Genomic DNA, 26,405 nt, shown 5'->3' with positions numbered 1-26,405 from the left:
TTTATTTATTTATTTGTCCCCGATCTGCAGAGTTTCTGAAACCGTTAATGCACTTAAATAACGCACGCCCATGCGTAGGTGTTAAGAATAAATAGTACGAGATCTAGCAGCAGACTTTCATGAATCAAAACCACCAATCAAAATGCTACTCTTGGGTGAAATGCGGAATATATTCATGTCATAGTCAGACGTTGATCTTTTGAAGGTTTTTTTTTTTTTTGGAGGGTCTGATGAAAGCCTGTGTGTGTGTTTGAAGTGTGCAGAGCAGCTGGCTTTGTGTTTGTGGACTCCTCCCGTTGTGTGATGAAGTTCAGATGCGCGCCGTTGTTCCGTACGCGCGTCACCAGGGGCACAGAGGAGCTTCCCGACGCGAGGGGTGGATGGAGAAATGTGTGGATCACGATCACGGGAGGCTTTGCACATGACATTACCCACCCCTTGCCTCCTCGTTTGACTGACGCCCTTCGACTTTTACAGGATATGCCGCCACCCTTTGTGTAAACCGAGCTGCTTTGGATTCACACATCCAGCCACCGTGTTTCGTTTCGCGTCTGTCTTCCAGCAGAGAAGCTCTACGGGGCGACTCGGACCGTAAACATCGCCTCGGTCACTGGCCTTTATGTTGTAGGTTACTCAGAGGAGCCTGAGTGCGTGTTTTATTTTTTTCCCCCTTTGATACAGGAAATGTTGGCATGGCTGCCTCGGGAGCACATAAGTGTCCGAAGAGCGAGAAGTTGGACGAGGCGCAGGCTTTGGCCAAGAGCTGCGCTGGGAGACCAGATTTCCTGCCTTGTGATGGACTCTCCATATGCGCCACGCACAGTCACGGGAAGTGCTTCAAGCTGCACTGGTGCTGTCACTTGGGCTGGTGTCACTGTAAGTTTGTAGTTTATCAGCTGCATTTATTTCAAAGAATCGATTCTCACTATCACCGAAGGCACTGCTGGCAAATGTGCGTGGTATTTGGTTGTTATGTGTATGTGTTTAGTTAAAACCACACAAGCACTGTTGCCTTCCTCCACTGAAAGGCTCAGAATGAGGCAGATATGAACTTTATTTGTTAAACAAGTTATAACGCTTCACAGATTATGTAAAGGTTGTCCGTCAGTCTGATTTCTTACATGCGCCTACAGGCAGCATTGGCTTCCCCTCGGGAGAAGCTGATGTCGTTTCCTGTTATTTGATTGTTTGTTTGGTGTAACTTCTTCATTTTATTGCTGTACTCGCTCCTGTAATACTTCATCATCAGTTTATATGTGATCGAAGTTAATTCTTCCTACCCTTCCTCTTGCTGTATGAATAGTTTATGCCGTCTAGACAATGGAGGCTGAACAATTCATAAATTTACTAGTAGATTTACTACTGTACAGCTCTGCTATTTTTTAAGCTTGTTTTTCAGGCTTTGTGAAACTGGTCGACACAGTCTGATGACACAAACCCGAGTCACCACTTTCATTTCTCTTTTCAGGATGATTCCGTGTTTTATTTTTGAGCAAAAGTCCCGTAAAAGCACACAATGACCAGACACAGTTATTCCCCCATTGACCTACAGTCTGATAATTCACTTCTCTGTGCCACTGCTGTCCAAAAAAAGCAGATCACTCTTTTATTAGATTGGCAGTGAGTGTCGTTAACACTCACTAGGGCAGTAGAATATGTATTAATCCACTGCTGAAAATAGTCCCAGACTAAATCCACTATTTACTCCCGTTTTTTAGTATTATGCCTTAACTGTGAAAATTCCTGAGCCACAGCTGTCTTTGTGACCCATTTTTTTCAAGACAACAGGGAGGACTGTTGGAAGGGCTGAACCCTTTTTTTTTTTTTTACCTACTGAAAAATGCAATTTGTTGACAACAACAAGAAATGGAATATTTCACCATCCTTTAATATGTTGTAGCCACAGCCCTCATCACATGCTCACACAAGTATCATGCACTCAACTGCTATTCTTGAGCCACAACACTGAACTCTGCAGCCTTGTAGTAATTTCATTTGTATCGACTATTGCATTGACTGTAATGGGGATGAAGTGCAGGGGTGCAGCTCCACTCGCACACGCACACTTTCCTTTCCTTTCCACTTTGTTTGTGCGCCACGCTTGCCATTTGAACCTCGCTCGACCTGACACCCTGAGACCACCGCAGATTCCCAGTAGCCGGGCCTGCACCTGACAGGATGCCCCTCTCTCTGTGCTGCCCTAATTTATCCCCATCTCTGGCTGCCCAGAAAATCCTCAGATCAGTGTAAAACACAATCACCATCTACCCTGCACCACTCACTCTGAGCTTATAGTGTGCAACTGCACAAGTCACATTGTAATCTTTGCTGTGTAATCGTTGGATTTAGACGCCCGCCTCCGTCCGGAATGAGCCAGGCGGTTTTTGAAATATCAGATGTGGCAGAAAAATGATGAATTCCTTCCAGTGTTTATTACAAGCCACATACAGCATTTATGACTCCACGCAAAGCCCATTCTGTGTTTCATCATTTGTCAACATTTAGACTTGCTCCTCCTTTCTGTTTTTGAAATGTTCATCACTCTGACTGAAAGTGTGCCACAAAATAGACACAGAGCTTGTTATGATATAGGAGAAAGAACCAGGCATATCCTAATGGAGCTTCTCACCTTCTCATCTCCTTCCACTGCAATTCAAAGGTTCCCCTCGCACCACGGTGAAAATAAACCAGCTAAGACTGCTGAATCAGGCAGAACCAGGGCACCCAGTGAGAGAAGTACACTAGCACGCCTTCACAAAGCCTTCCTGCTCGGCTCACGCCCTTCTCCTCTAGAAATCCATAATAACACTGGATGCAAAAGCAGGAAATGTTGTAACAGCCTTATCTTGTCACGTTTTCATTTTGAATGTGCCTGCGACGGCCGCCTGGAGTATAAACTTATTCTGAAGCTGATAATTGTGCATTCACCACAGGGAGTCTTGCCGGGCTGCCTTTTTAATTACATTTTTAATAGGTTCCCAGCAAAACAAATACAAAAGGTCACTGCATATGAAGACTCGGCTCAGCAATTTAAATTCACAAACTAAAATTCTTTCCATTATCTCACCTGTAGAGCAGCGTGAGATGATTAGGTGTGACTTAACGCCTGGCTTCTTCTATTTTTATGTGCCTGCTGCAAACTGAACGCATCCACAATGCATTTCTTCCAGTTTTCCAGACTCAAATCATGTCTGCAGGCTAGCACAGGAAAAATATGTTGGATGGTCTTCCAGTGTTTTCCATTTAGTTGTGGAAACTTTTGACAAAAAACAAAACAAAAACGACCACGGAAAAAAGATGGTGGAAACTAGAATTAGATGTAGGTGGAAGCAATGTTCCCAGCTGGTGACAACATCAGTCCAAGCCTCTCATTAGCAGTAATTAGCTGTGTTTAGTGTCACCGCCAATATGTCATGTCTGATGAGAGCTTTTGCTCAAAGCGGCGCTGAAACCACCTGGTCTGAACACTTTTTTTCCCTCCTTCTCTCACTTCTCACACTTTATTCTTTAAGAATTGATTACAATTACCAAGCAGAGCAATGAATTACTCATTACGAAAGCCTAACAGAGTCTGTAATGAGTCCTGAACAGTCTTGTCAGTCTGCTTGTACTCTGCCAGGACTAATTTTGAACTTGTAGATACAAGAAAATGGGATCTTTCTGTCAGGCTCCCAGGGCAGTCTCATCCGTTACACCACGCAGCAGAAGCTCGCAACTATTTCTAAAGGGAAATACAGAGATTTGTTGAATATAGCCCTGTGCTGTATTGACCGGTTTGGTGACGGGTTCAAAATTTATAGCACTGCCAAATCATAAAAAGCTTCACCGATTATAAAGGGATCAATATATTGTCAGCACGGGCCTGAGGGGATGTTTTTGATTGATTGCTCATGTTTAGGATCTGCAGCCCTTCATTCGCTTTAAATGCTGGTGTATCAGTGATGGATGCAGAGCATCGCTTTTGTTTTAATGGACAGGTTTGTGTTACTGCCATCTGACAAGAATACCTGACCAAGTCGGTTCTGAAAAGACTCCAACTTTGTCGTGTCCTTACTTAATTAATAAGAAGCACGTGTCCACAGGATTCATAATTTCCACGCTCAGTTGTTGCCCATGCAGAGGGCTTCAAATTGTCTTCTTCTTCTTTGCATAGAATTGAGGTTTCAGCTACTTTATTCAAATCGGTGTTTTGATCAAAATGAAGAAGGTTCATAGCATTTCTTCCTTCAAATAGTGCTAGCACAGTTTGCTGAACTATTTGTTATATACAGGAAAGTCTGCACAGCAGCCACTGTGATGGTTTTGATTTTAAATTCGTGGGCAGACAGCGCAGGAGCTGTTTGTCCAATCAGATGCAGCTCGGGGTTTGTTGGAGGCTCCAGGAGAGAGAGTGCACCTTTTAGTTCTCTGTCTAGTGGTTTTTCCATTAGTGTGCGTTGCTGGAAAGTAACATGAGCCCTTCCTTTAGACTGCTGAAACTTGGAGCTGAACTTTAGAATACATCGTTACAGAGGAAAACACCGCAGCTGGCATGCAGTTACTTTTAACAGGTCCACAATTTAGGTGGCAAATTTGTTGTGATGTGATTTAAAAGGGCAAGAAAAAGCCTTAACTGTTTCTTTTTGTGTGTTTTTATGCATGATGTGATATCCAGAATGCTTCCACGCATTATTTCTTTATTCGTGTTTATTCATTTTTGTTCCGTTCCTGGATTTTGCATTAACCGAGGGAAAAGCAATCGACTGTTTCATTAACAAGACACTTTGACAAGTCGCAGAAAGCAATAAAATCAACAATGGCTGAAATTTGTTTAGCTGCTTCGGGTGCATTGATCATGCTGGCTCATTGTCTCTGTAATGGCTTACAGGACACTGGCGTGTAACGGCGCCTTGTTATTAGTTCCTATGGATTCTCCTCATACTGTAAAGCAGAGTCAAGTAATGGCCAGCAGTTGGGGACTTCTTTGGTTAGACTGTGAAAAAGCCTACAGGAAAAAAAAACCCTCAAATGGCCTCAGTAGACACCTTCATGGTCTCAACCTCCAGTTTCACATCCTACTGAAAACAACATTATGTTTATTTTGTAAATTACAGTCCCCATTAGAGTTGAAAACAATTATAAAGCAGGTCGGTGATCTATCACGGCTGCATGAGCACCCAGTGTCCCCTGATTTCTCAGAGACATCCCCCGTTCTTTGTGTCTGGTTTTAGAACGAGATGGCACGAACAAAGGGGTGACATCACGGTGGCCACCTACAGCCATTTTTTATATACAGCCTGTGGTTTCTCTTTCTGTGACGGGCCAAAATCTCTGATATAACAAAGGCTTGCTTTGCTGATTGGTCACTAGAGCATCAATAGATCACTTTTGGCGTGCACAGAATGATTTCATAAGATAATTACAGATTGTTTAAGAGATCGATTCTTGGCCATTGTCGCCAGGAGTGATCAGTATCTCTTTTTAATGGACAAAAAAAGTCTTAAAGGGGAATTCTGTCAATTTTACACATCAGTGTGTGGTTACATATTGCGAGGAGCACTCATGTAAAGGTAAAAAAAATCCCTTTGAATTCCCTTCAGTGCCTCTTGAGTCAGTGTAGGCTGGAGGTGTGCAGTTGAAAAGAAGTGAGCTTGACAGACATCTGTAACCTGCTCCTTATCTCTGCATGTGGCTACATTATCTGCTACCTGCACAACACACTTGAATCTCTAACCAAACTGTCACGTTTGTATTGCATTGACCAGAAAAAAGTATTCTCTAATTAGAATAAATAAAAGAACTGTGTTAAAGCAGTGCAGTGCTAAATCAGTGGAGGGCTTTTCAGTGGTGTACTGTTTTGTGTGCACAGGGACACAGTCAGGAGTGTTTCATTAGGGTTACAGACTAAACAGTGGACTTCCAAGTGGCTGCCTCCGGAGGCATGAAACAGGAAGCACGATGCCGGGTTGGACCGTCCTCTTCCATGAAACCTGAAACTTGTGTTGTTTCCCCCTTAGCGCAGCCCCTTTTTGTTGGCCAGATTTAAACACAAAGAGCAGCGGATGTTGGAGCCTGTAGTATCCGCTGGCCGACTGGGCGCAGCAGCTGTTATGAGGAATGATAACAATCTGCTAAAATAATTGTTTTTGTTCGATGGGTTTTGCCAACATGCTGCTTTGAACTGGTATGTGGCACATTCAGTGGGCTACGTAAAGCCGGTTGGCTTCAGCTCAAACATGCAAAATATCAAACTGAGGGGGATGTTAATGACTCATTCACTGCTGAGGCTTCGACGTGAGCCAATATCGAAATGACATAATGTGTGTGTGATGCTGACTACATGTTGGGCTTGTCAACAATAATCCAGCTGCAGCTGGTAGGGCAGTAGAAGAGTTGATATTTTTTACAGTGTGATTTTGAAGGGGAGCAGGGGACTGATGGGCTGCAGGCAGCATTTTCCAGAGAATCTACCTCCTGTATTAAAACAGTCTTTGCAGCCCTCGGCCAGCTACAGGCCCAGGAGAGAGGAGGCGTGCAAGATGGAGACGTGCGGTAGCAGAGGAGTACTCGACTCCCTCCTCTGAGCAATCTGCATCTCCCTGCTTGTTCTTCCACTTCCTTATTAACCTTTTCAACTCTTGAGTTTTACTATAAATAACTTTGCATCTTTACGCAACATTCTTTGTGTACCGGTTTCAACACTTTATCTAGCTAAATAATCACTAAAATAATCCAGATGATGTTTTTTATGTATATATTGAAGATACTTTTCATTCCCTGCTTTCAAATTGAAAAAGCTGCTTTCGTAATTAGAATTTTGTAATGAAAATCTGTTAATTCTTCATTGGCTTATTTACATCTCCTTTAGTTAATGACCTCATTTATATCCCAAATGCTTTTAATCGGTCCCTGGTGAACTTGTTGGGTTCAGCTGGGTTTTAATTGTAACGTGATGAAAAGCTTTTCAGTCGAGAGTCATTCCTCCCCTTCACGAAGTGCAAAGTGTGTCCCGCGCCCGGTCGACCGAGGCTGCCGTCAGCAGAAAAACACAGCGCCCGTGTTTGTGTTGAGAACCTCCCATTGTTTGACACCGAAGGACTGAAACCATCTGACATTCACTGTTGATGTTGCAGCTGTCTGATGGTTTTTTTATGCTGCCAATCTTCATTTGTAGCAGGACAAATTTCTCGTGGCATCATTTTGTCTGTTTGTCTGGGTATCTCTGACAAAAAGGACAAACATATGTTTTTCCCTCTCCACCATTTTCAGGCAGATTTATCTTTAAACCCTCACTATTCAAGGACAACACTGTCACATTTGTCTTATTGTCTTCAAAATCCAAAACAAACAGCGAGGAACTGATTATATTAACAAGTTTCGCCTGTGTAGATAAAGCTTGTTTTGTTATTACTCCACTTTTCATTCTGTTGCCCTCAAAAAACTGCTAAACAGTGAGTCACAGCATCGCCTGCACGCACACTGCTTTATAATAGTTAATTTAGCTCTTTTCATTTCACAAATGCAAAACGAAAAGAAACACGTTGAATATTTTTGCTTTGTCCATGAATGAAAAATGTCCCATGCCGGGAGTTTGTGCAGCATGTGGTGAATGTTGCAGACTGTCCTTTCTTTGTCGGGACATGTGGTCTTTGTTAGTGCGGAAATACAAACATGCACAGAGCGGGGGCAGCACACGCAGAGGTCACCCAACAACTGACGTCTGACGTTGTCATGCGAGGCCTGCAGCACCGGGCAGCACATTGTTAGAGTACAGCTCAATATCAATAAAGCTGCTCAGACAGAGCTGGTGTCGGTTTCAGTCGTCACTGAGCAGTGTACGTACATACAACCCTATAAAAGCTATTGCTGAGTGCAATATTTATTTTAGTCAGAAAAGAAATGCAAGTTTTATCAATCTTACATAATTTTAATCGCTTGGAAAGCCCAAACATATTCTGTGGGTAGTTTTCAGTTCCGGTGGATTGGTTTTATACAGGGGCGGGATTGGTAATTGGTTTACCAACGCAAATGAACTCATTTGTACACCTCAAAATTGGCTCAATTTACTGCAGTTTCAAGCTAGTGGTCTCAAAAGACAAAAAATAATAATAATTGTGTGCACAGCATTGTCATCAGTGCGACCAGGCTGGGCTTTTAGTATGCTGGGTGCTGGTATTCGTGTCGAAGCATAGTGTAGCTGATATTCACATGTTGGTTTTGTTCTTGCATCGTAATAGTTATATTCTTGTTGTGATGTCATAGCTTTCAAGTGTGGGGAAAAAAGGTCCTTGATTGTATAAAACCCCCCATCAACATTTCATGTGTTTTCTTTATTAATTTATACAATATAATAAATATACTGTCAAGTCAGGTTTGTTGTTAGCCAAGTTTACGTTACTTATGTTGGTTTGCTACAGCCTTTAATAGCACTAGCTAACCCCTTGAACAGTGTTGGTCAAGTTACTTGAAAAAAGTAATCAGTAACTAATTACTGATTACTTCCCCCAAAAAGTAATCCCGTTACTTTACTGATTACTTATTTTCAAAAGTAATTAATTACTTAGTTACTTAGTTACTTATTAAAAACACGATTTACAACCTGAAGAGGTGATAAAGCGATAGATCTTTCAGCCCAGTTCTACTTTTTCTACATAATCCATCATACAAAATGTAATCAAATGGAAAAGTCTCTTTTTAAAACTTGTTTTATCAGTTTTAATCTTTTAACTTTATGCATCAAGCAAAAAATTTAATTATATGCAACATTCTCTGACTTGAAGAAATTAGTTTAACATTTAAACCTATTTTCTGCACATTCCAGCACATAATATAAAATATTTTTTTGTGTTTACACTCACTCTTTCAAATAGATGCAAGTAAAACACAGCAGAAAATAAATAAAATCAAAGACTAGCGGTCCTGTTGCTCTATTTTCACCTGTAAAGCAGGAGTGGGGTAGGCGGAGGTGTGCTCTGGTGCAGGTGTGCTGCAGCGCTCAGGTGAAGAATCTGCGAGTTTCTCTGTGAATTTCCCATTACGTCGTTGCGTACTCGGAGCTTGTTTAGGGGTTTTTTTCGGTGTAAAAAGAAGTTTTCTTCCCACGAACGATGGACACTAATGTTTTTGTCACTTTTTATGGAATCAAACTCAAAGTAAGTACTTCCACGTTTTAAACGCTGCACGCTCATACTCTCTCCTGTACTCGATATATGATCCATTGTTGATCTGCACACAGCTGCTGTCACGAACGTCGCACTCGCTTACGTCACTGTCATGAGACATTCTCGCAAACAAATCACGGTTTTAGTAACGCAGTAACGCAGCGTTCCTACGGGAAAGTAACGGTAATCTAATTACGGTTTATGCAATAGTAATCCCTTACTTTACTCGTTACTTTACTACTTAAAAGGTAATCAGATTACAGTAACGCGTTACAAGTCACATGTTACTGCCCATCTCTGCCCTTGAATGCTTAGACAATGTCGTTGGTCAGTGCGATGTTGAGCCTGATGATGCAGGATCAACACCAACATGGGGATATCAGATCGTGCGTCCAAGCACCACCACTGATCTGATTGTTCTGTTGGAAACCTGAGTGGATGAACATACAGAGATGAGGTGCTCAAACCTGTACTTATGATGTTCTTACTGTAGCACTGTGGCTATTTCAGGAGGACAGTGCCCGCCCCCTCTCTGCCAGCAGTAGAAAAGGCTTTTCTGAATCAGGAGGATAAACATTTAGTCCACATATCTCTGCTATTATGTCTCGGACATGCTGGGTTGATAACCAATGACCACTGCAAAGCTGCAGGCTGCGCAGATGGAAAGCAATTCCTTAACAACAGATCTGGACACTTGTGTGTAGAGGGGTGACTGCTCGTATCACATCCAAAAAAGGCCAAACCTCATATTATTGTCTTGCGAGGACTTATATTGTTGGATTATAAAATCTAGTTAAAAGTAGTTTAACAGGATTTCAATTCTAGTTTTTGGCTATGGAGAGATTGGTACTTCAAACTGATATTTCCACACTACAGAGAAGTGCACAAGAGTAGAATTATTCAGGAATTTTAAACTAAAAGCATCTGTAAATTTTGTAAACGTTTACTATTGTCAGCTGTTTCTTGGATGTAACTTCTGAGTCTGAAAAATCATTGGAGCCAATGTGGAAGTGCTTTCAAGTTGTATTCTTTCTAACAGCCAACAGTAGGCGACTCCTCGGGTTTTAGAAAAAAGTTTGGCTACGCTGAAGTCTATGCGAAAACTATCCTTCGGCTCTCTTGATCTGTGGTCTCAGAAAACAGTTTTCCTGATGTGTTTATGGTTTAAACTGATGGTGTTAAGTCTTACTGAAAACAACATTATATTTATTTTTATGTTACGGTCCCCATTAAAAGCAGAGTATGCTTTAGGGCTGGCCAACCTTGTGATTGCTACTATATGAGCATGAAGTGTACCTCGGTTTTTCACTCAGATTAACCCGCCACTCATCATGTCTGGTATTAAAAACACTAAGCTGACTCGAGCCTTGGCTACAGGACTTTAATAAACAATTCAATAAGCGTTTAATTGATGTAGAAACCAAGGTCGCTCAATGAAACAAAAACCCAGCTGGTGTAGTTTCTTTTAAACCTTATTTTGTCATGATCCTGGGTCTGTTGACCCAGCGTTTTGAGTTTTAGTTTATGTAAGCCCGTCAGGTTTCCTAAGTTCATTTGTTATCATGCCTAGGTGTTTCTAGTTCTTATTATTTCCCCCTCGTGTTTCCAACTATGTTAAATCTCCCCTGCTCTTCATGCGTTTCATGTCTGTGTCTTACGTTGTCAAGTTCGGGTTGTCATGTCTATGTCTCTTTATGTTTCCTGTTTTATTGTGAAGAGGTCTGGTGTTTCTGTGTTCATCGTGTTCAGTTTTACTCTCCCACGGTGACGTCATTATGTTCATGTGTGCCAGCTGTTTCCCCATGTGTTCCCACTTCCCTCATCATCCTGTGTGTATTTAGTCTGTGTGCTTTCAGTCATTTGTTGTCAGGTCGTCTGCTCATCCATGTCTCATCCCCAGGTACCCATGTCAGTTCACTATGGTTAAGCTTTTTCATGTTTTGTTATTAGTTCACCCAGTTTAGGTTATTGTTTAGTTTTCACCGATGCCCGATTATTTTTACCCTCATTGCTAGCCTCAATAAACGGCTTGTTTTGTTTATCCACACTACGTTTTGGTCTGCGTTTGAGTCCTCCTCTGCAACACATACGGTCTGCCCCAGCCAGACCGTGACATATTTGAGTTTCTCTTTCTGTGTTGTTGACATGACTGACTTCATTTCTAAGCAAATGTCACCCTTGAACTCTTCCTTCCATACAGAGGCCTTTGGGGGGTTTCACAAAAATCTGGTCCAACGCCTTCATTTATTTCAAGCACGCAACCTGTTATAAGGAACCGAGAACTTCAGATGACGTCGTATTTTTCACTTGCAGATTCTCCACACGTTGGCAATTAAAGAACAAATAATATGAGAACAAAAGGTTCTGTTTTTGCATTATGATTGTTTTCCGGCTTGCAGTCTTTTTTATGTTTATTGGATACGGCACATAGTCCCAGTATTAAAAAACAGAAGCTTGTTTTTTTTCCCCCAACATATAAAGATTCTCTCTTCTCATTTTTTTTCTCAGATTATTGTAAGTGAGATTTATCACACATACCGTACTGTCCTCGGGGCTCACAGAAACAGTGATATTTCTAAGAAAGTGCAGACACCTTGTAAATTTACAGACGAGCTGCACTCCTTCTGCAGGGCTGCTGAGGACAAGCAGTGTTGGTGTAGCGTTAGCTCCATATGCCTGTCTGTTTTGTTGTCTGACTGTGCATCTGTCTGTCTCCTAGTATTGCTCATGTTATTTGAAACTCCAGATGGATGAATGCAATTAGATGTAATATGCTAAAAAAAAAGGCAACTAAATGTCAACACATCTCCTTCTACAGCTTTAGCTCTCATTTGTTGCCGCTTTCAAGCCTGCCTGAATGGGCTCATCTCAGTCTGAACATGGACCATTGAGTTTCTCTCATTAAGCAGAACAGCTACTCTACCTCCCTTTTTGTCTGCATCAATATTAGCTCTTGTGTTTGATATTAAAAATATTTACAAAGTCTGAAGATCCAGCCACATCCTCTTAAACGCCTCGCACGCCACGTGGCTAACGCAGTCTTGTATAATTTAATAGTGAGGTGGTCGCGTGAGTTATTCCACAACACTGCAGCTCATCTGTAAGGCTTGTGCTTGCTTTAAAAAAAATGTTCTTCAGCATTGAAAACTCACTTTGTTCATTCATCAAAAAAAAGATGGCCTCCTCCCTAATTTGAAGCAGTTTGATATTGTCAGTGTAGCCTAGGAGAAGAGTTTGAATGGAACAAGGCAGCCACTAAAACAAAGGACAAGGACACACCACGAGAGGAAGAGAAGTGATGCGTTGGCTTGTCGTCTTCTGTAGTTTCTCTCTGTCTCCTGGGAGCCAGTTAAACACACATCTGAACTGCAATATTCAGGCAGCACAGAGTTGGAGGTGGTGGGCTGCAAACAATGAGTAACATCTGGGAGCTGTTATTTTGAACTATCACCAGCAGAACTTAATGTGGCATGGCTTAGAGTCTTCCAAAAAGAAAAACTATAGAAACACAGTCACTGTGCAGAAAAAATGCTATTTATTGGATTGAGAATGCAGGCTGCCTCATATATTAGAGCTTTGTATTTATATTATGTCAGTAATTCTAGTGTTAATCATGAAAACATCGGCTGTAAATATTGTACACACAAACCCTGTTATTTATTTTTTTTATATTTGAAGAATGAGTCTTGCATCAGTATTGAAGGGTCAGAAATGATTGTTGCTCCGCTCCAGCTGGCCTAAAGTTTACACTGTTTCAGTCTGGCTGCTGTTTCATTACAGATGTTGGAAAGAAGAAAGGCGTCTTTAATTTGGCAGCAGAAAATGCTTTATTATCTCAAAATTACTCATAAGATTAAATAGGTGATCATCTGATTTTAGATAGATAGATAGATAGATAGATAGATAGATAGATAGATAGATAGATAGATAGATGCAGTGTGGGGACTTTGTCTTTGTCAAAACTACTTAAATGAATGCAGGAAAGAACAATCATATTTTGCTCGACCATGCAATACCATCTGGAAAGCATCTAATTGGCAGTGGTTAAATTTTTCAGTGTGACAATAATCGCAAACACACCGCCAAAACAGTAAAAGCATGGCTGGATAAAAAAACAACAACAACAAAAACCCCACAAGTCACAAAATATAAACAAAGGGCATTGCAAGACTTTGCATGACTTTACTGTGACATCAACAGGGATTTGTTAAGCTAGCATCTTTCTTAGATTTGGGCATGTACTGGAATGTGTGGGAGTGGTTGACGTTCACGTACTCATGCTGTCTCCAGCATTGCTGTTGTGACTGAGATTGCTTGCTGTTGATATACGGTGTGTAGGTTTTCAGTCATCCAGGTCGCTGTAGTCCAAGAAGCTTGGGAAGAAAGCGATTGGACTCCGAAATTTCTTCAAGAAATTTAAAGTCCAGTCGCTTTCCTTCCAAGCTCCTTAGAATACAATGACATGGATGACTGAGAACCTACTCAAAAACCCAAATTTGATTTTTCCAAGGAAATTCTTGTCATATCATTGATGCTTGTTGATGCACATTGTGTCACTCAAACACACTCCTCTTCTCTTAGTGTTCTTTTTAACTATATACTGACATTTTCTTGCCTTTTTGGGAGCTGTGTTTCTCACTTTCAGATGAACATAATAAATCCTTGCTATTTTCCCTCCTTTTAAACATTTGCATGGGAAAGCACTTGAGCCATCAGCTGGTAAACCCTTCACAACATTTAGCTGCAGAATTTTTCTTTGTGTTGTTTGGTGTTTGGCAGGTAGTTTAGTGGGTTTGAAGAGTTTTTCCTTTCTTTTTTTTCTGAAAGCAGCTGCATACTGATGACATATGCAGATGCCAGAGGTGGGAGTAAATGGTGAAGGTGTGGGTCTGGAGACCAAAACGATTAGCTGAAAAATGCTACAAGTGGTTTAGGGGATAATTTTGTGTGGGTTTGTCACTATGTGCAACAGCTCTGCCATACAAGTAGGCAGTGGTGTCATTGTTAAAATACAAATGAATGTAACTGCATGTTTTGTTTTGTTTTGTTTTTCTTTAGGCAAGTACGTGTACCAGCCCATGACCAATGTGTGCCAGCTGCCCAGCACGACCGTGCCGCCTGTTGGCTCAGAGTACAGCAGCACCATCGACCTGTCCGTCTCTCTGGCCGAGCGCTTCCTGAAACTCGCCCCTTGCTTCAAGTCCCCGCCTCACCTGGAGTCCCCGAAGTACTGCGTGATCGCAGACCTGTTTGTGGACGACTACATCGTCAAACGTATCAATGGGAAGATGTGCTACGTGCAGCGTCCCCCGCCTCCTTTGCCAGAGCCGCCTCATCCTCCTACCCCCCCACCACCTGCTCCAGCTACACCTACGGTTCCCGAAAATCCCAGCCAGGCTCAGCAACCGCCCAAACCGACACCGTCAACTCAAAACGCACCTGCACCTGTGCAGCCAGTGCAGCAGGTATACGGTGAACACAAACACCCCTCCCCACTGGATAAGGTAAAAGGTCCCAAAATGGACCACTGTTCTTCTCCGTCAAGCTCCGAGGACTCCGGCATCAACGCCCTCGGTCTCCACTATTTGGAGTCCTGTGAGGAGGAGAGCGAGGAGGAGGAGGAGGAGGATGACGAGTTGAGCACAGATGGAAACTCCAGCCCTGGGAGCCTCTGGGATCAGGATGACTGTTCTCTGCTCTCTCCCTCCAAGTCTATGATAGAAATCATCGAAAAGATTGAAACAACTGTGTAACTGACATGGCATCAAGGTGGAATTGATCTATAAGGAACATCTACGGAGCAGAAGCTTATTATTGAGAATAACTCTCAAGGATTTATGACATATGGACCAGTAGGAAACAAACCCCTCCCTAACGCTTCAGCAGGGCTTCGCCCGGTTGTTTTGGGATCAATTTGTTTTCCTGCAGGTGGCTGAGGACAGCGCACCTACAATCTGAAACAGCCTCTCCTCTGCCCGCATCCTCTGCACGGATTGAATTTGCTGAACTTATTACAATAAAGACAGAAGCACAAGAATATCAAGAACATGCACAGTTTACCAAAAAGACCTCCTCATGGTCGTGTGGAGAAAAATCAAAAATACAAAAAAAAATCTAGAGTAGGTGCACATCAGAGGAAATAGGAAAACAAGAAAAGGGGGACACTTTTTTTGTGACACTTCTCTTTAGGTATATATTACTGGAGCTAAATTATGTATGAACCAAGGTGGTATGAGTATGTTTCATGATGATAATGAGCAGTTAGGTAATTATTGTGTTCTCCAGTCAGTCAGTCTGTCAGACTTCGCTGCAATTCAGCATTCGAGTGGCAGATAAGCATGCCGTCCCTTGTTCTCCGGTCAGTGACTCCACCCACACATATTAGTAATTCTGACTCTTCAGCGTAATAACCACAAGGCCAGCTACCTCTCGTGGGCCTAAAGCACACCGGCCTTTTAACTCCTTAATTACTCAGCTCTGAGCTGCTCAGAGCAGGCGCACCTGCTTTTATTGCATTATTAAAAAGATTTGTGGCCCACAGTTTGTCTGCACTTTACTGACACCATCACGGGCAGTAGGGTAGGTAGGTCAGTGTTTGACAATCAAGAATTACAGAGAAGCACATTCCCATACTGAACCTGCCAGTGAGGACCAAGGATACTCTTATACCTTCTAAAAAATGTCTCAGACTTTACAGAAAATTTTTCTGACCACCTTTTCTGGTCAAGCTGAACTGAACGACAGTCCCGTTAAGCAAAACATGACTTGCACTGACCTCTATTAGCAGCCGAGAAATTGAATAGCACGGACGCGTCTCCGGTACAGCTGCAGTGACAGGGAGGGAAGTTGTCACAGTAGACACAAGTGAGACAAATATCGCTGAGGGAACATATCTAATTTATAATCTCATAATAATAATAACAATAATAATAATAAACCTACATTGTTAACTAGTTTGGGGACTTTTGAGAATGAAATGCCTTTTTCGTGATGACCAAAAGGGGGGTCTGGGGAGGTCATTCATTTTAGAGTAGTAGGTTACATCTTAAAAGATATTAGAGTGTGAGATAGGATGCCTGAATACCTGTTGTGATGTTGTGATTGGCATAAGAAACAAGTAGCTTATTAGTCAGATAGTAAAATGAAGCTGGGCGGCGTCTTTTATTTTAATGTTTAAAAACATTATTTTCCAGAGAGCTATCAGCAAAAATCACCACAGTTATCACAAATATTTATGGCTGCAATGTTATAAGCACTAGATGTTTAAAAAAAAAAGATGAAGAAGAAAAAAATCATTTTGCATGACTGCATTCACTTGCAGGATTCCCTCATGTCAAACTCCAATTAAAAACATGCTATCAAAGAACAAAGAAACCCTGTAATAGTTATTAAAACAAGGTGTTTTTATTCAGGGACAGCCCTGGACATTACACTGAGCACAGTCCCTTATAATGCAGTCGAAGAAAAATGCATTTTGTTCTTATTCTTGTTATATTATTATTTTCATATGAATAAATCTTAATGAAACTCACCTTTTTTCCCTCTCTCCTGGTTCATCTATTGTGGACAGCGCGAACACCCTCTGTAAAAAGAAAATGCACTCAAACGTCCTCCACACGACACACTGATGATGACTAATGCTCTCCAGAGCTGGAGTGGGTAACAAGAAAAAAACAAAGTAAAGTAAAGTGAGAGATACACTCGAACTGAGTCACTATTTCAGCTGTGGATGTCTGATCTAAACTGTGTTGAGGTATGTATCTTACTGCCTTTGAAAGCTTTAATTACTTTGTGCTGCACATTTTAAACATTTTAAAGGGGCAGGAAAAACATCGGGAGTAGGTTGTAGTGGAAGATTTAAGATTGGACACATTCTTTGCTTCAGCTTTATGTAAGACAGAAAACACTGAGCTTGTTCGATGGAGACAGAGACCCCCTCCCGGTTTCCTCTGGGCTTCTGTCTTCTCCACACTTCGTCTAGCAGCAGATTTTATGAGAGACCATGCAAGCTTCTTTCTCACCTTGACTGCAAACTGAGATTGATTTCTCCACGCTTCTTTTCCCCCTTGCATTGTGTCTATCGATCCTTTGTGCAGAGAGAGAAAACCAAGGCTTGGATGAAATGCTAATCAGTTTATATAAATGTACATCCACTATTCTGCCCAAAGATGAAGAGGAGAGGAGTGGAATTGAATGCTGGAGAGCAGATGACATAGAGTGGGAGAAGAAGAGGAAAACCTGAGAGAGAATTTGTGGAGGGAGTACAGCAACAGGCAGGAGATGTGGAAGCTCAATTAGCGGGATGATGATGATGCAAGCACATGTAAAGTCGTAGGATGGACTTCATGTGTGCATACGAGTGTGTGTGTGTGTGTGTGTGTGTGTGTGTGTGTGTGTGTGTGCGCGCGCGCTCCGGTCTGTGCAGACGCACACACATTTTTACGGCGTTATGAAATAGTTCCCGTTTTTTTCAAATGGTACAGAGCGATTGCATGAAGAGATCACTGTTACTGTTAATCCCTCACAGCAAAGTCATTCGATTGGCAGGAACCATTGAGCAGTGACAGCATGCTAACACACACACACACACACACACACACACACACACACACACACACACAAAGTCACACACCAAGTCACACACCAAATGAAAATATGCCCTTGTTCAAGGACTGCTTCACAGGCCAGGTTGGCACAGCTTGAGTCACACAAGCTGTAGAGGGATGTCAGTTTCACTCTTTCCATTCTGATGTTTGCACAACCACATTACCTTCCTAAGGAGACGTCCTTTTAATTTCATACAACTCAATTTCCTCTACATGGGGCAAAACAAAACAAGCAGATCCCCAATACTTAAAAGAGGTTTCAAGTTACAAAATGAAAACATGAAGTACCAGCAGGGACACACCTGAGTAGTAGGAGAAGGATTTTAGAAATACATCAAATACATCTGCTCTCATGGGGAATCCTCAGAAACTTATTAAAAATGTTTCTTTAAAATAGATGCTAACCTTTTTGTGTGTGTAACTGCAAGCAAATTAGAAGCATCACTCCCAGATACCTCTGTTTATAATCTCCTATATTACATTATATTTACTTAAATGAGAACTCCATGTCTCTAAATCACATATTTGTATTTCAAATAAACACAAAATCCAAAGAACTGCCAAAGGGATAAAAGGTCTGGTATTTTCTTTGAACTATTCTTTTTCCAGGGTTGAATGATTGAACTTCATACATGTTTAATGACTTTAAAAAGCAAGAATTGAGTGTACAAGTTTCTTTTTTGGGGGGGGGGTTCTCTAATCCACTGGGTCAAAAGTATGTGCACAGGCTTAATTGCATACACACATCCCCACTTATAATCAGCTGAATGTCCCATAGCAAGTTGGACCTCAAGTGGACATCAACAAGCTTCTGGAAAAATTCTGGCTGGATATTATTGTTGGCAGAATTAGTAGAGTTCATTGAAATTGTTTAGTTTCCTGGCATGGACCAGGATTTTAAGGATATTTCACAAAGTTTCAGTTGGGTTGCGGTCGTAGCTTTGGGACGGCCGGTCCAGAAGCTTGCTGTTAGCGCACTTTATCCGTCCAAAAAGCCCGTTTTGATCTGTGTTTAGATAACTGTTCAAATTTCAAGAATTTGGAGGTAGTCCTCTTCCTTCATTATTCCACTTATTTTGTGCAATGTACCAGTAGCACTGGCAGCAAAACAGCCCCAGAGCATGATGCTATTACCACTATGCTTGGCAGCTGGTACAGTGTCAATTCTGGAGCAGGGTCTTCTTTCTTGGTGGGACCATCTCTGTCAATGGTGATATACAAGTTTGCCTCTCTGTGGACAGTGGCACTGGTCCTCCAGCAGTTTTCACTTCTTGGCAGGCTTGGTGATCCCTGGGTTTGTCCTGAATATTTTGACCAATTTCCTTGCATCTGAGTACTCTGGGAAAGTGGTGACACATCTAAATAGCTTGTACCTACTGTATGTGCACTAGTTTAAAATGATGATCCTGCAGTTGTTTAGAAAGAGCCAATTAAGCTTCTGGAATAGATTTCCTCAAGCCTACTTCTGCCAACAAGCAAATGAATTTAAATGAACTCTACAAATTCTGCCAATAAGAGAGGTCAAAAATCCAGCCAGAGTTGTTCCAGAAGCTTGTTGATGGCTTTCAAGAGCATATGGTCGAGTTGCATTTTGCCAGGAGATATTTAAACAAATATTAGTGGAGGTATGTATAGTTTTGAGCTTGTATGTAATCATTTGACTTGTGTGGAAATTCCAAAATAATTTAAAACATGCTCACCCAGTTTTTGGTTTTTAAAAGTCATTTAAATTGATTGTTGATCATCTTGGCAACAGTTCAAAGAAATCATTAACAGCTCAAATTTACCACGAAATTCGTGGACTCCATGAGAGCAAAGAACGTAAACCTTTGACCACAACTGCAGCTCAATGTGATAATAAAAAGGTTGCTAATTTTGTCTCCTTAAAGCAAAATGCAATTAACAGGAAAACTGAACAGCTGACTCCTTGGAGTACAGCATGCTCAATGAGACAAATCAGCACCCACCCATCACTCGAAGTAGCAATGCCCTCAGGTTAGTCATAGGGATGCAGGTCGTGCTGCACAGCGTATAGCTGAAGTAAATTTAAAACTTCAGAGTTTTAGATTCATGTGCATTAATCATGGGCAGGCAGACAGGTTAAAAAAGCAAACATCATCCACCTGTCAGACAGAGTACAGTGAGATACTTTTCAAAACCTAAAACTGCTTATGGGAACATTTATGACTAAAATCTGGAAGTTAAAGTGTTACCATTATTTACAATTTGACAGCGCACATCCTAGAAATCCATATCAGTTCCTCACAGACAACCAGCACCATATTTGAAGTATACCTTCTCCCCCTATAGCTACATATTCAGAGCTAAACTTCAACAGCGGCACTCAAAGGGACCATTTATGCTTCAACATTCTGTCCCTATCACTGGCCTGATGCAATTGGCATGCACGTAATGGGAAAACCCACCAGCACCCTGCTAATAATCAGTCGGACACATGGCTTTGCCCGAGCCGTGCTCTGTGGGTGATGGGTGTCTGATAAGCTCTATAAACACGAGTGTCACCTGGAGTGCAGCTCTGCATTCCCTGCCTTTGAAATATTCATTACATTTTTCGTCAGCATCTGCCCTTGTCTTTGAAATGGATTTCAGGCACTTTTTAGACACAGAGCACGACTTTTCCTTCTGCTAACCGCAGACAGCAGCTTTAAGCTTTGGTGTCGATAGACAGGGCTGTTTTTGAAAGTGTTCTCTTTTGTGTTGCTTAAAGCTGGTGATTCACCGTCCAATATTCCTTTTGAAAAACTCGTGGGGTTTCTTTGTCATAGCAGAATGACTCACACTGACATGTTTTAATGTGATTAGTTGTCTTTGTTGTAGTAAAATAGTCTGCATTGATGGATTAGTCTGGGGCTGCACAGCAATGGATGATTTATTGTTTTGCACATAAAATTCGAAAACACTTCTTCTTGTTTAAATTATAAGACTCTACCTTCCCTTCCCAGAGAGAGGATACTTCACTGATAAAATAAATAAATACATAAAACCAGTCATTAAGATGAATGAAATAAACTATTTTACATTCACCCTATATAACCACTGCTGATGGGTTTAAGGCCCTGGATGGTGGCCATTAACAGAGCCAGTGTGGGTTTTTGTGCGCTGAAGAAATGTTTGAATCCATCTTAATCACATCAAAGAGACAGAGGATGTTGGAGAAGCCTGTTCTGGCTTTCAAACCTGAAAGCCAGGCAAGTCAATTCGGGCACCTTAAATATTTTTTTGCCTTGTAATTTATTTCATTCGTGGGCGATTGAAGCATGAACTACAGTTATTAGGAGCAGGCAGATTTATTTAGTTTTGGGGTTTGCGTGAGAACAAGGTTAATGTTTTAGTTCTCTGTTGTAGTGTAATTTGAGTTTCAAGTCAAAGAGACATGTTTTTTGTGTTATTACTTTATGTACTGAACATTTTATTATAATATTAAATGGGAAAAGAGAATCATTTTGTTATTTTCAAGCCCAAATGGTGCTGAAAACAAAGCAAACGGCTTGAGGATTTCATCAACAGCAGGCACCCTGAGTGTACGGGGGAGGGTTTGCAATCATGTAAACCCTGATGACAGCGCACGCCGATGTTTCCAATCATGTAAGGTACACATCCTCATGATGGAGTTACAGCTGCAACATTCAGAGAATTGAACATCCCCAAACTGCAGCACCTCTCTTTGTGAACCAGTCATGAGCTGATTCTTATCACTCGATTGATGCTGCTTCACAACACTTTGGACAGATGTGGCCCCCATCTGTGAAAGCATTTCATAATGCCGCCACTCAAACATTGTATTGTTCTCCTCTGTTTAATATTTTCTAAAGGGTTGCCTGAAATAGTGATTGAACTAGGCCAGCGCCGGACCCAGACTGCTTCCAGCAGATAGGACTGAAAAAATATGGGACGTAAGCTTTCTAAATCTAAACGCCCGCAGCCTGTCAACCATAAAAAACATTGGTTTCAGGGGAATGATTGCATTATGAGATTTTGGCCGTTATGGCACCCGAGGACGAGCTTTGTGGCTCCATTAACGTGAGTAGAGATCTTGAAGGAAAATGTTATCCTCAAAAGCACATAATCCTTGAACTGAAGTACAAAAAGCAACATTAAAACTTTCAAACTTCTTCTGTGTTTTAAAAAAAAAAGTTCCTTGGTGAGAGGCTCTGAAATGTCACAGAGTTTATGGTTCTTCCTACCGCACCATAATTGGTGGTTTCACAGGTGATTGGTGTCATTACTGGTATGCTTCAATCAAGGCTCTGTGAGGCTATTTCTGGGCTCTTTCTTATTTTTCTACTGGATAGCTAAGTTACAGTACACCCACACCAACCTTTGAATTTCATCTAAATAGAGGACATTACACCTACACCACAAAGTTAGAGTGAGGAAGAGAAATAAAGGCTGCTTTTATTGTAGCCTTGAATCCTGCATGCTACTTAAGGCCGAGGTGTTTTGTGAGTTCACATTAAAACGCATATATTCTTCGAATATTTCAGCTTAAAACACACAGAGATGTCTGCAAACAATAGCGGCAGCTGAACCTTGTACAGCAGAAACAGACAAGCAGCATCATCAGATAAAATATTTGATGTCGACCAAAACCAGGTGCATGATACCAGCAGCTCAGCAGGAGGAAATAAGACCGGCTAATTTGGGTTTGAAAAGAAATCTTGGTGTGTGTGTGCTAGAGGAGAGGAGGAGGAGGAGCATCAAACAGACACATCTGATTAAGCAGTGTGTAAATGGACCTGCTGACTGGACCAGATGAGGACCAGCAGATGGTTTTCCGCATCACAGGGTTGGATCTGTTGCACCGTGTCCACCACAGCCCTCCAAAAAGCTCTTCAACCGGCGACACCGGCACAACCACCCCCCCGCCCCAGCCTTTTTCCCATCATGCCCACGAACGCTATTAGCATGCAAATACTGGCTGAACACCCCCTACACCTCAGCTGTCATAGGCTGCACCAGACCTCCAGCTTCTCGGTGCATTAGTGTGATTTTCTTTATTGTTGTGGGATTAGGCGGTGGGAGGGTGGATGGGGAGAAGTGGAGCTAGTTTTTCTCTTGGTACTAATGTCAAAGGTGGTATGTTGTTGAGACTGACACCAGTTCTAATGGATATAAAGGCAGAAGCGAAGGAGAGAAAGTTAGCTTTGGGGCATTTAGAGGTTTGGAGACACACAGTTAACGCCTGCAGTTCCTTCTCTGCTTTTTTATTTAAGTATATAAGTAGCAGCTTATAATATTTCTTCATTCTTCCGATGCTTGAATCAAACTTAAAAAGCAAAGACAGGAAATTTTTTTGTAATAATTATTGAAACATCCATTAATATTCTGTCCAGCACAAAATCAGACAAGCAAGAATGTGGACTGAATTTCAAAACTGGAATTACACAGACACAGTCCAGGAAAGTGAAGTGATTAAGGTACTTTAAGGTTGAAAGAAAATATCAAGGGTGTATTAGCTTATAACTTAACACCACCCTATACTATAACACTATACCCTCTCATCTAAATATACATAGCTCATGCCAAAACAAAAAAAATTAAAAGAAAATGTTCTTGAAGAGAGGTTTACAAATGTGACTCATGTAAGTTTTAGCAAGAGTACGATAGGGACAGGTCTCTGTCCGAAGTCTTTCTCAGCACCTCTAAGGCTGTCAAAATAACATGTTTGATTTCTTAATTCATTTTTAAAAAATTCAAATCTCATTTTACTGTTTTACTTCCACCAGGAACTTCCAGGACTCTTTTCTCATTGCTTCTGTTCCCAGTCCTCATGCTAAGCTAGCTAGCTGCTGCCTGTAGCTCCACATTTACCAGCAATGAAAGTGATCCTGTCTTTACAGCCGTCTCTTACCAAGAAGGCAAATAACAGTAATTCCCAAAATGTCAAACAGTCCATTAAGCTGCAATCTGAATGGCAAATAAATCAACATGCAACTCCAGAGTCCATTTGGCTTTGTGATACAATCAATGCAGGCACCCCAGGTTGTAATAAATTGTCACATTTCTTGTTTTCCACAAACACTGTACATACTTCAGCAAGGTTAATGAGTAGGTTTTTATTGTAAACATAATTCATATTACTCCGCAGCCGTATACATCCTGCAACAGCAGCCGATTGTTAATTCCCCTGCTCTCAGTGCTGCTAGTTTGTCTTTGTTTCCTGCTCCGTTTCCTGGCTCTGTTTCTGTGCTCGCTCTTCGCTTTTGTGCATCGAGCCTTGCGAGCACAATTACCACAAATTAGATTAATTGCGAACTGTTAGGCTGGTATTTTTAGCCAAAGGCTGAAATGCTCTCTTAACCAAATTAAAAGGCACGGCATATCCAAACGCACATAAAAGACACTCCATAAACACTCACAAACATGCTTAGAACTGGAGAATATCTCAACTACTGCAGAACCTTAGCTCAATCTTCCTTTTAAGTCCAAAGTATTTTTTTTTCATCTTCCAACTTGATTCTGTTTCCTTTGATCATCCTCCTCCTTTTACGCTCTCATCCTGACTACAGAGAGTCCGATAGATGCACCCCGACTGCAGCTCACCTTCACTCACATTTCTTGCATGTACATTTGCAGTGCTTAATCATCAGATGGCATAAGTCAAATAAGGAAGAGACCTTGATTTGCTGCAATTTATTCCGAGCAAAATGTTTCTGTGCTAAACCCAAAATGAGTAAACTGAAATCTCATTTATTATCCTCCTGATTAGAGTGTTTTTGCCCTCTCAGTGCTCTGCTCTACATAAAGATATGAAGTTATTTGAGTAACCAAAGTATATTTCACCTGAGAGCTGCTGGCCCTTTATGTAATACCTGCAATTTACAGTGTCGCTTATTTATCCTTGTACACACATACCTTGCACTTCCAATAACCACACAGAGCTGCAGGGAAAGACAGAAGGTCAGTAGGTTCACATAGCTGGCAGATACAGTACCTCCACTTTTGCTTGCTAAGTGCCTCTGTCCTTCACTTCTCTGAGCTTTCTGTGGCTGCACTAAATTATTTAGGGAAAAGCAGTCATCTCCGAGGAAGCCCAGCAGACTCTCCTATGGATCCCATGAGCCTAAGACGAGTCAGACGGGTAGCTGGGGCACCGCTGCTGGAAATAACACGGCAGAGAAATTTGTCTGTATAGTGGCTTTAATATATCGAGTTTAGAGTCAGCCAGAAAGGAAGCCTGTGACAGTGTCAAGGTTTTCAAGCACACATGCAGCTGCCAAGCAGGAACAAAGCCCTTTTCTTTCTTCCTAAAGAGCATTTCACTGGTGGATGCAGTCAAGTCAGAACAAAAGAGACACAGTCCTGTTTTAACCTTTGGTGCTTTTTCACTTCCAGGCAGTGACCCCTCTTACCCACACTGAGATCTCTCCTCCGTGAAAAGTGACAGTCCATCTTTCCCTCTGAGTGGCATGACCGGTCAACCCTGAGAAGTCTGATGGAAGACCACAGGCTCCTCTCACTCCTGCTTCCAGCACCTGACCAGTTCAAAACTTTTTAAAAATTCTATATACACTTATCAGCCTGCACATTGATGTGTGCAGAGCCATACAGTCTTTTTGTGTGTGTGTGTGTGTGTGTGTGTGTGTGTGTGTCTTTTTACCTACCCAAGGAAACACTGGACATATATTTGTGGTTCAGACTGGTAAACTCTCACCCACACACATGTAGACAAAAGCGTAGTTATGCTGCTGCACAGTGATCAATAGATTCAGTGCATTCTGCTGCCACCTTTCCATTAACAGCCAGCTGAATATGGGGGACCAAATAGCTGGAAATAGTAACAAAGCATTTTAACTCATTGTTAAATACAAACATGCATTAATACACTAGTTGTTTTCAAATAAAAGAATTGCTCTACGGGCTATAATGTTTTCTACTTACACACTAAAAACAATTTTCTATTTGTTAAGAGGCAACAAAGGCTCTGAACAGTTCACTGCAGTGAATGGCTACGTTCTAGTTTGTGTTTTATGGACTCCACATGAGAAGAAATTATTTTTATGCTTTGACTTCAGTAATTGAGTTAAAGCACTGCAAATATGAAGTCTTTGATCACATTCTTTACAGAAGCACTGTAAGAATGCTTATAACATTCACACTTACGTGCATGTATCCAACCACATCGGACACTCAAGTATTGCAAATTAGAAATACACTCAACAGCCACTTCATTAGTTACACCTTGCTAGTGCTGTCTAGGACCTCCTCTTGCCTTCGGTACTGCCTTAATTCTTCAAGAAGGTGCTGGAAATATTCTTCAGGTGTTTTAATCCATGATACAAATCTCCTTTTTCGCCACATCCCAAAGGTGCTCAGTTGGATTAAGATCTGGTGACCTATGAGGCCATTTGAGTACAGTAACATGCTGGAAGGAGCCAATAAAAAAAGGGGCACACTGTGGTCGTAAAGGCATGAACACAGTCAGCAACTAAAGGGGCCCAAAGTGTGCCAAAGATAATCTCTAAGACATCTTTACACTGCCACCACCAGTCTGAAGTACTGATACATAGCACGGTGGATTTTGACCCTACCATCTGAATAGCTTGAGACTCATCAAACCAGACAACATTTTTCAGTCTTCTATCAGTGCTGCTGTAATCCATCTGCTTTGAAATGCTGCGTATCCAGACATTCACGA

General features: G+C 41.6%; 1 protein-coding gene across 1 annotated transcript; it reads left to right on the top strand.

Annotated features, from left to right (window-relative positions):
- Nucleotides 1–139: 139 nt before the first annotated feature.
- Nucleotides 140–16,671, top strand: LOC309691361 (UPF0524 protein C3orf70 homolog B-like). The gene is made up of 2 exons (XM_082508975.1): nucleotides 140–876; nucleotides 14,199–16,671. Exons 1-2 carry the CDS (start codon nucleotides 693–695, stop codon nucleotides 14,891–14,893), a joined length of 879 nt encoding a protein of 292 aa, XP_082365101.1. The 5' UTR covers nucleotides 140–692; the 3' UTR covers nucleotides 14,894–16,671.
- Nucleotides 16,672–26,405: the final 9,734 nt, after the last annotated feature.

The sequence above is a fragment of the Aulonocara stuartgranti genome (genome assembly GCF_965226115.1).
Source record: "Aulonocara stuartgranti genome assembly, chromosome: 16".
In the NCBI taxonomy this organism is placed as follows: Eukaryota; Metazoa; Chordata; class Actinopteri; order Cichliformes; family Cichlidae; genus Aulonocara; species Aulonocara stuartgranti.
The sequence above is the reverse complement of the archived record's forward strand: the minus strand, read 5'-3'. Positions and strand labels throughout refer to the sequence as shown.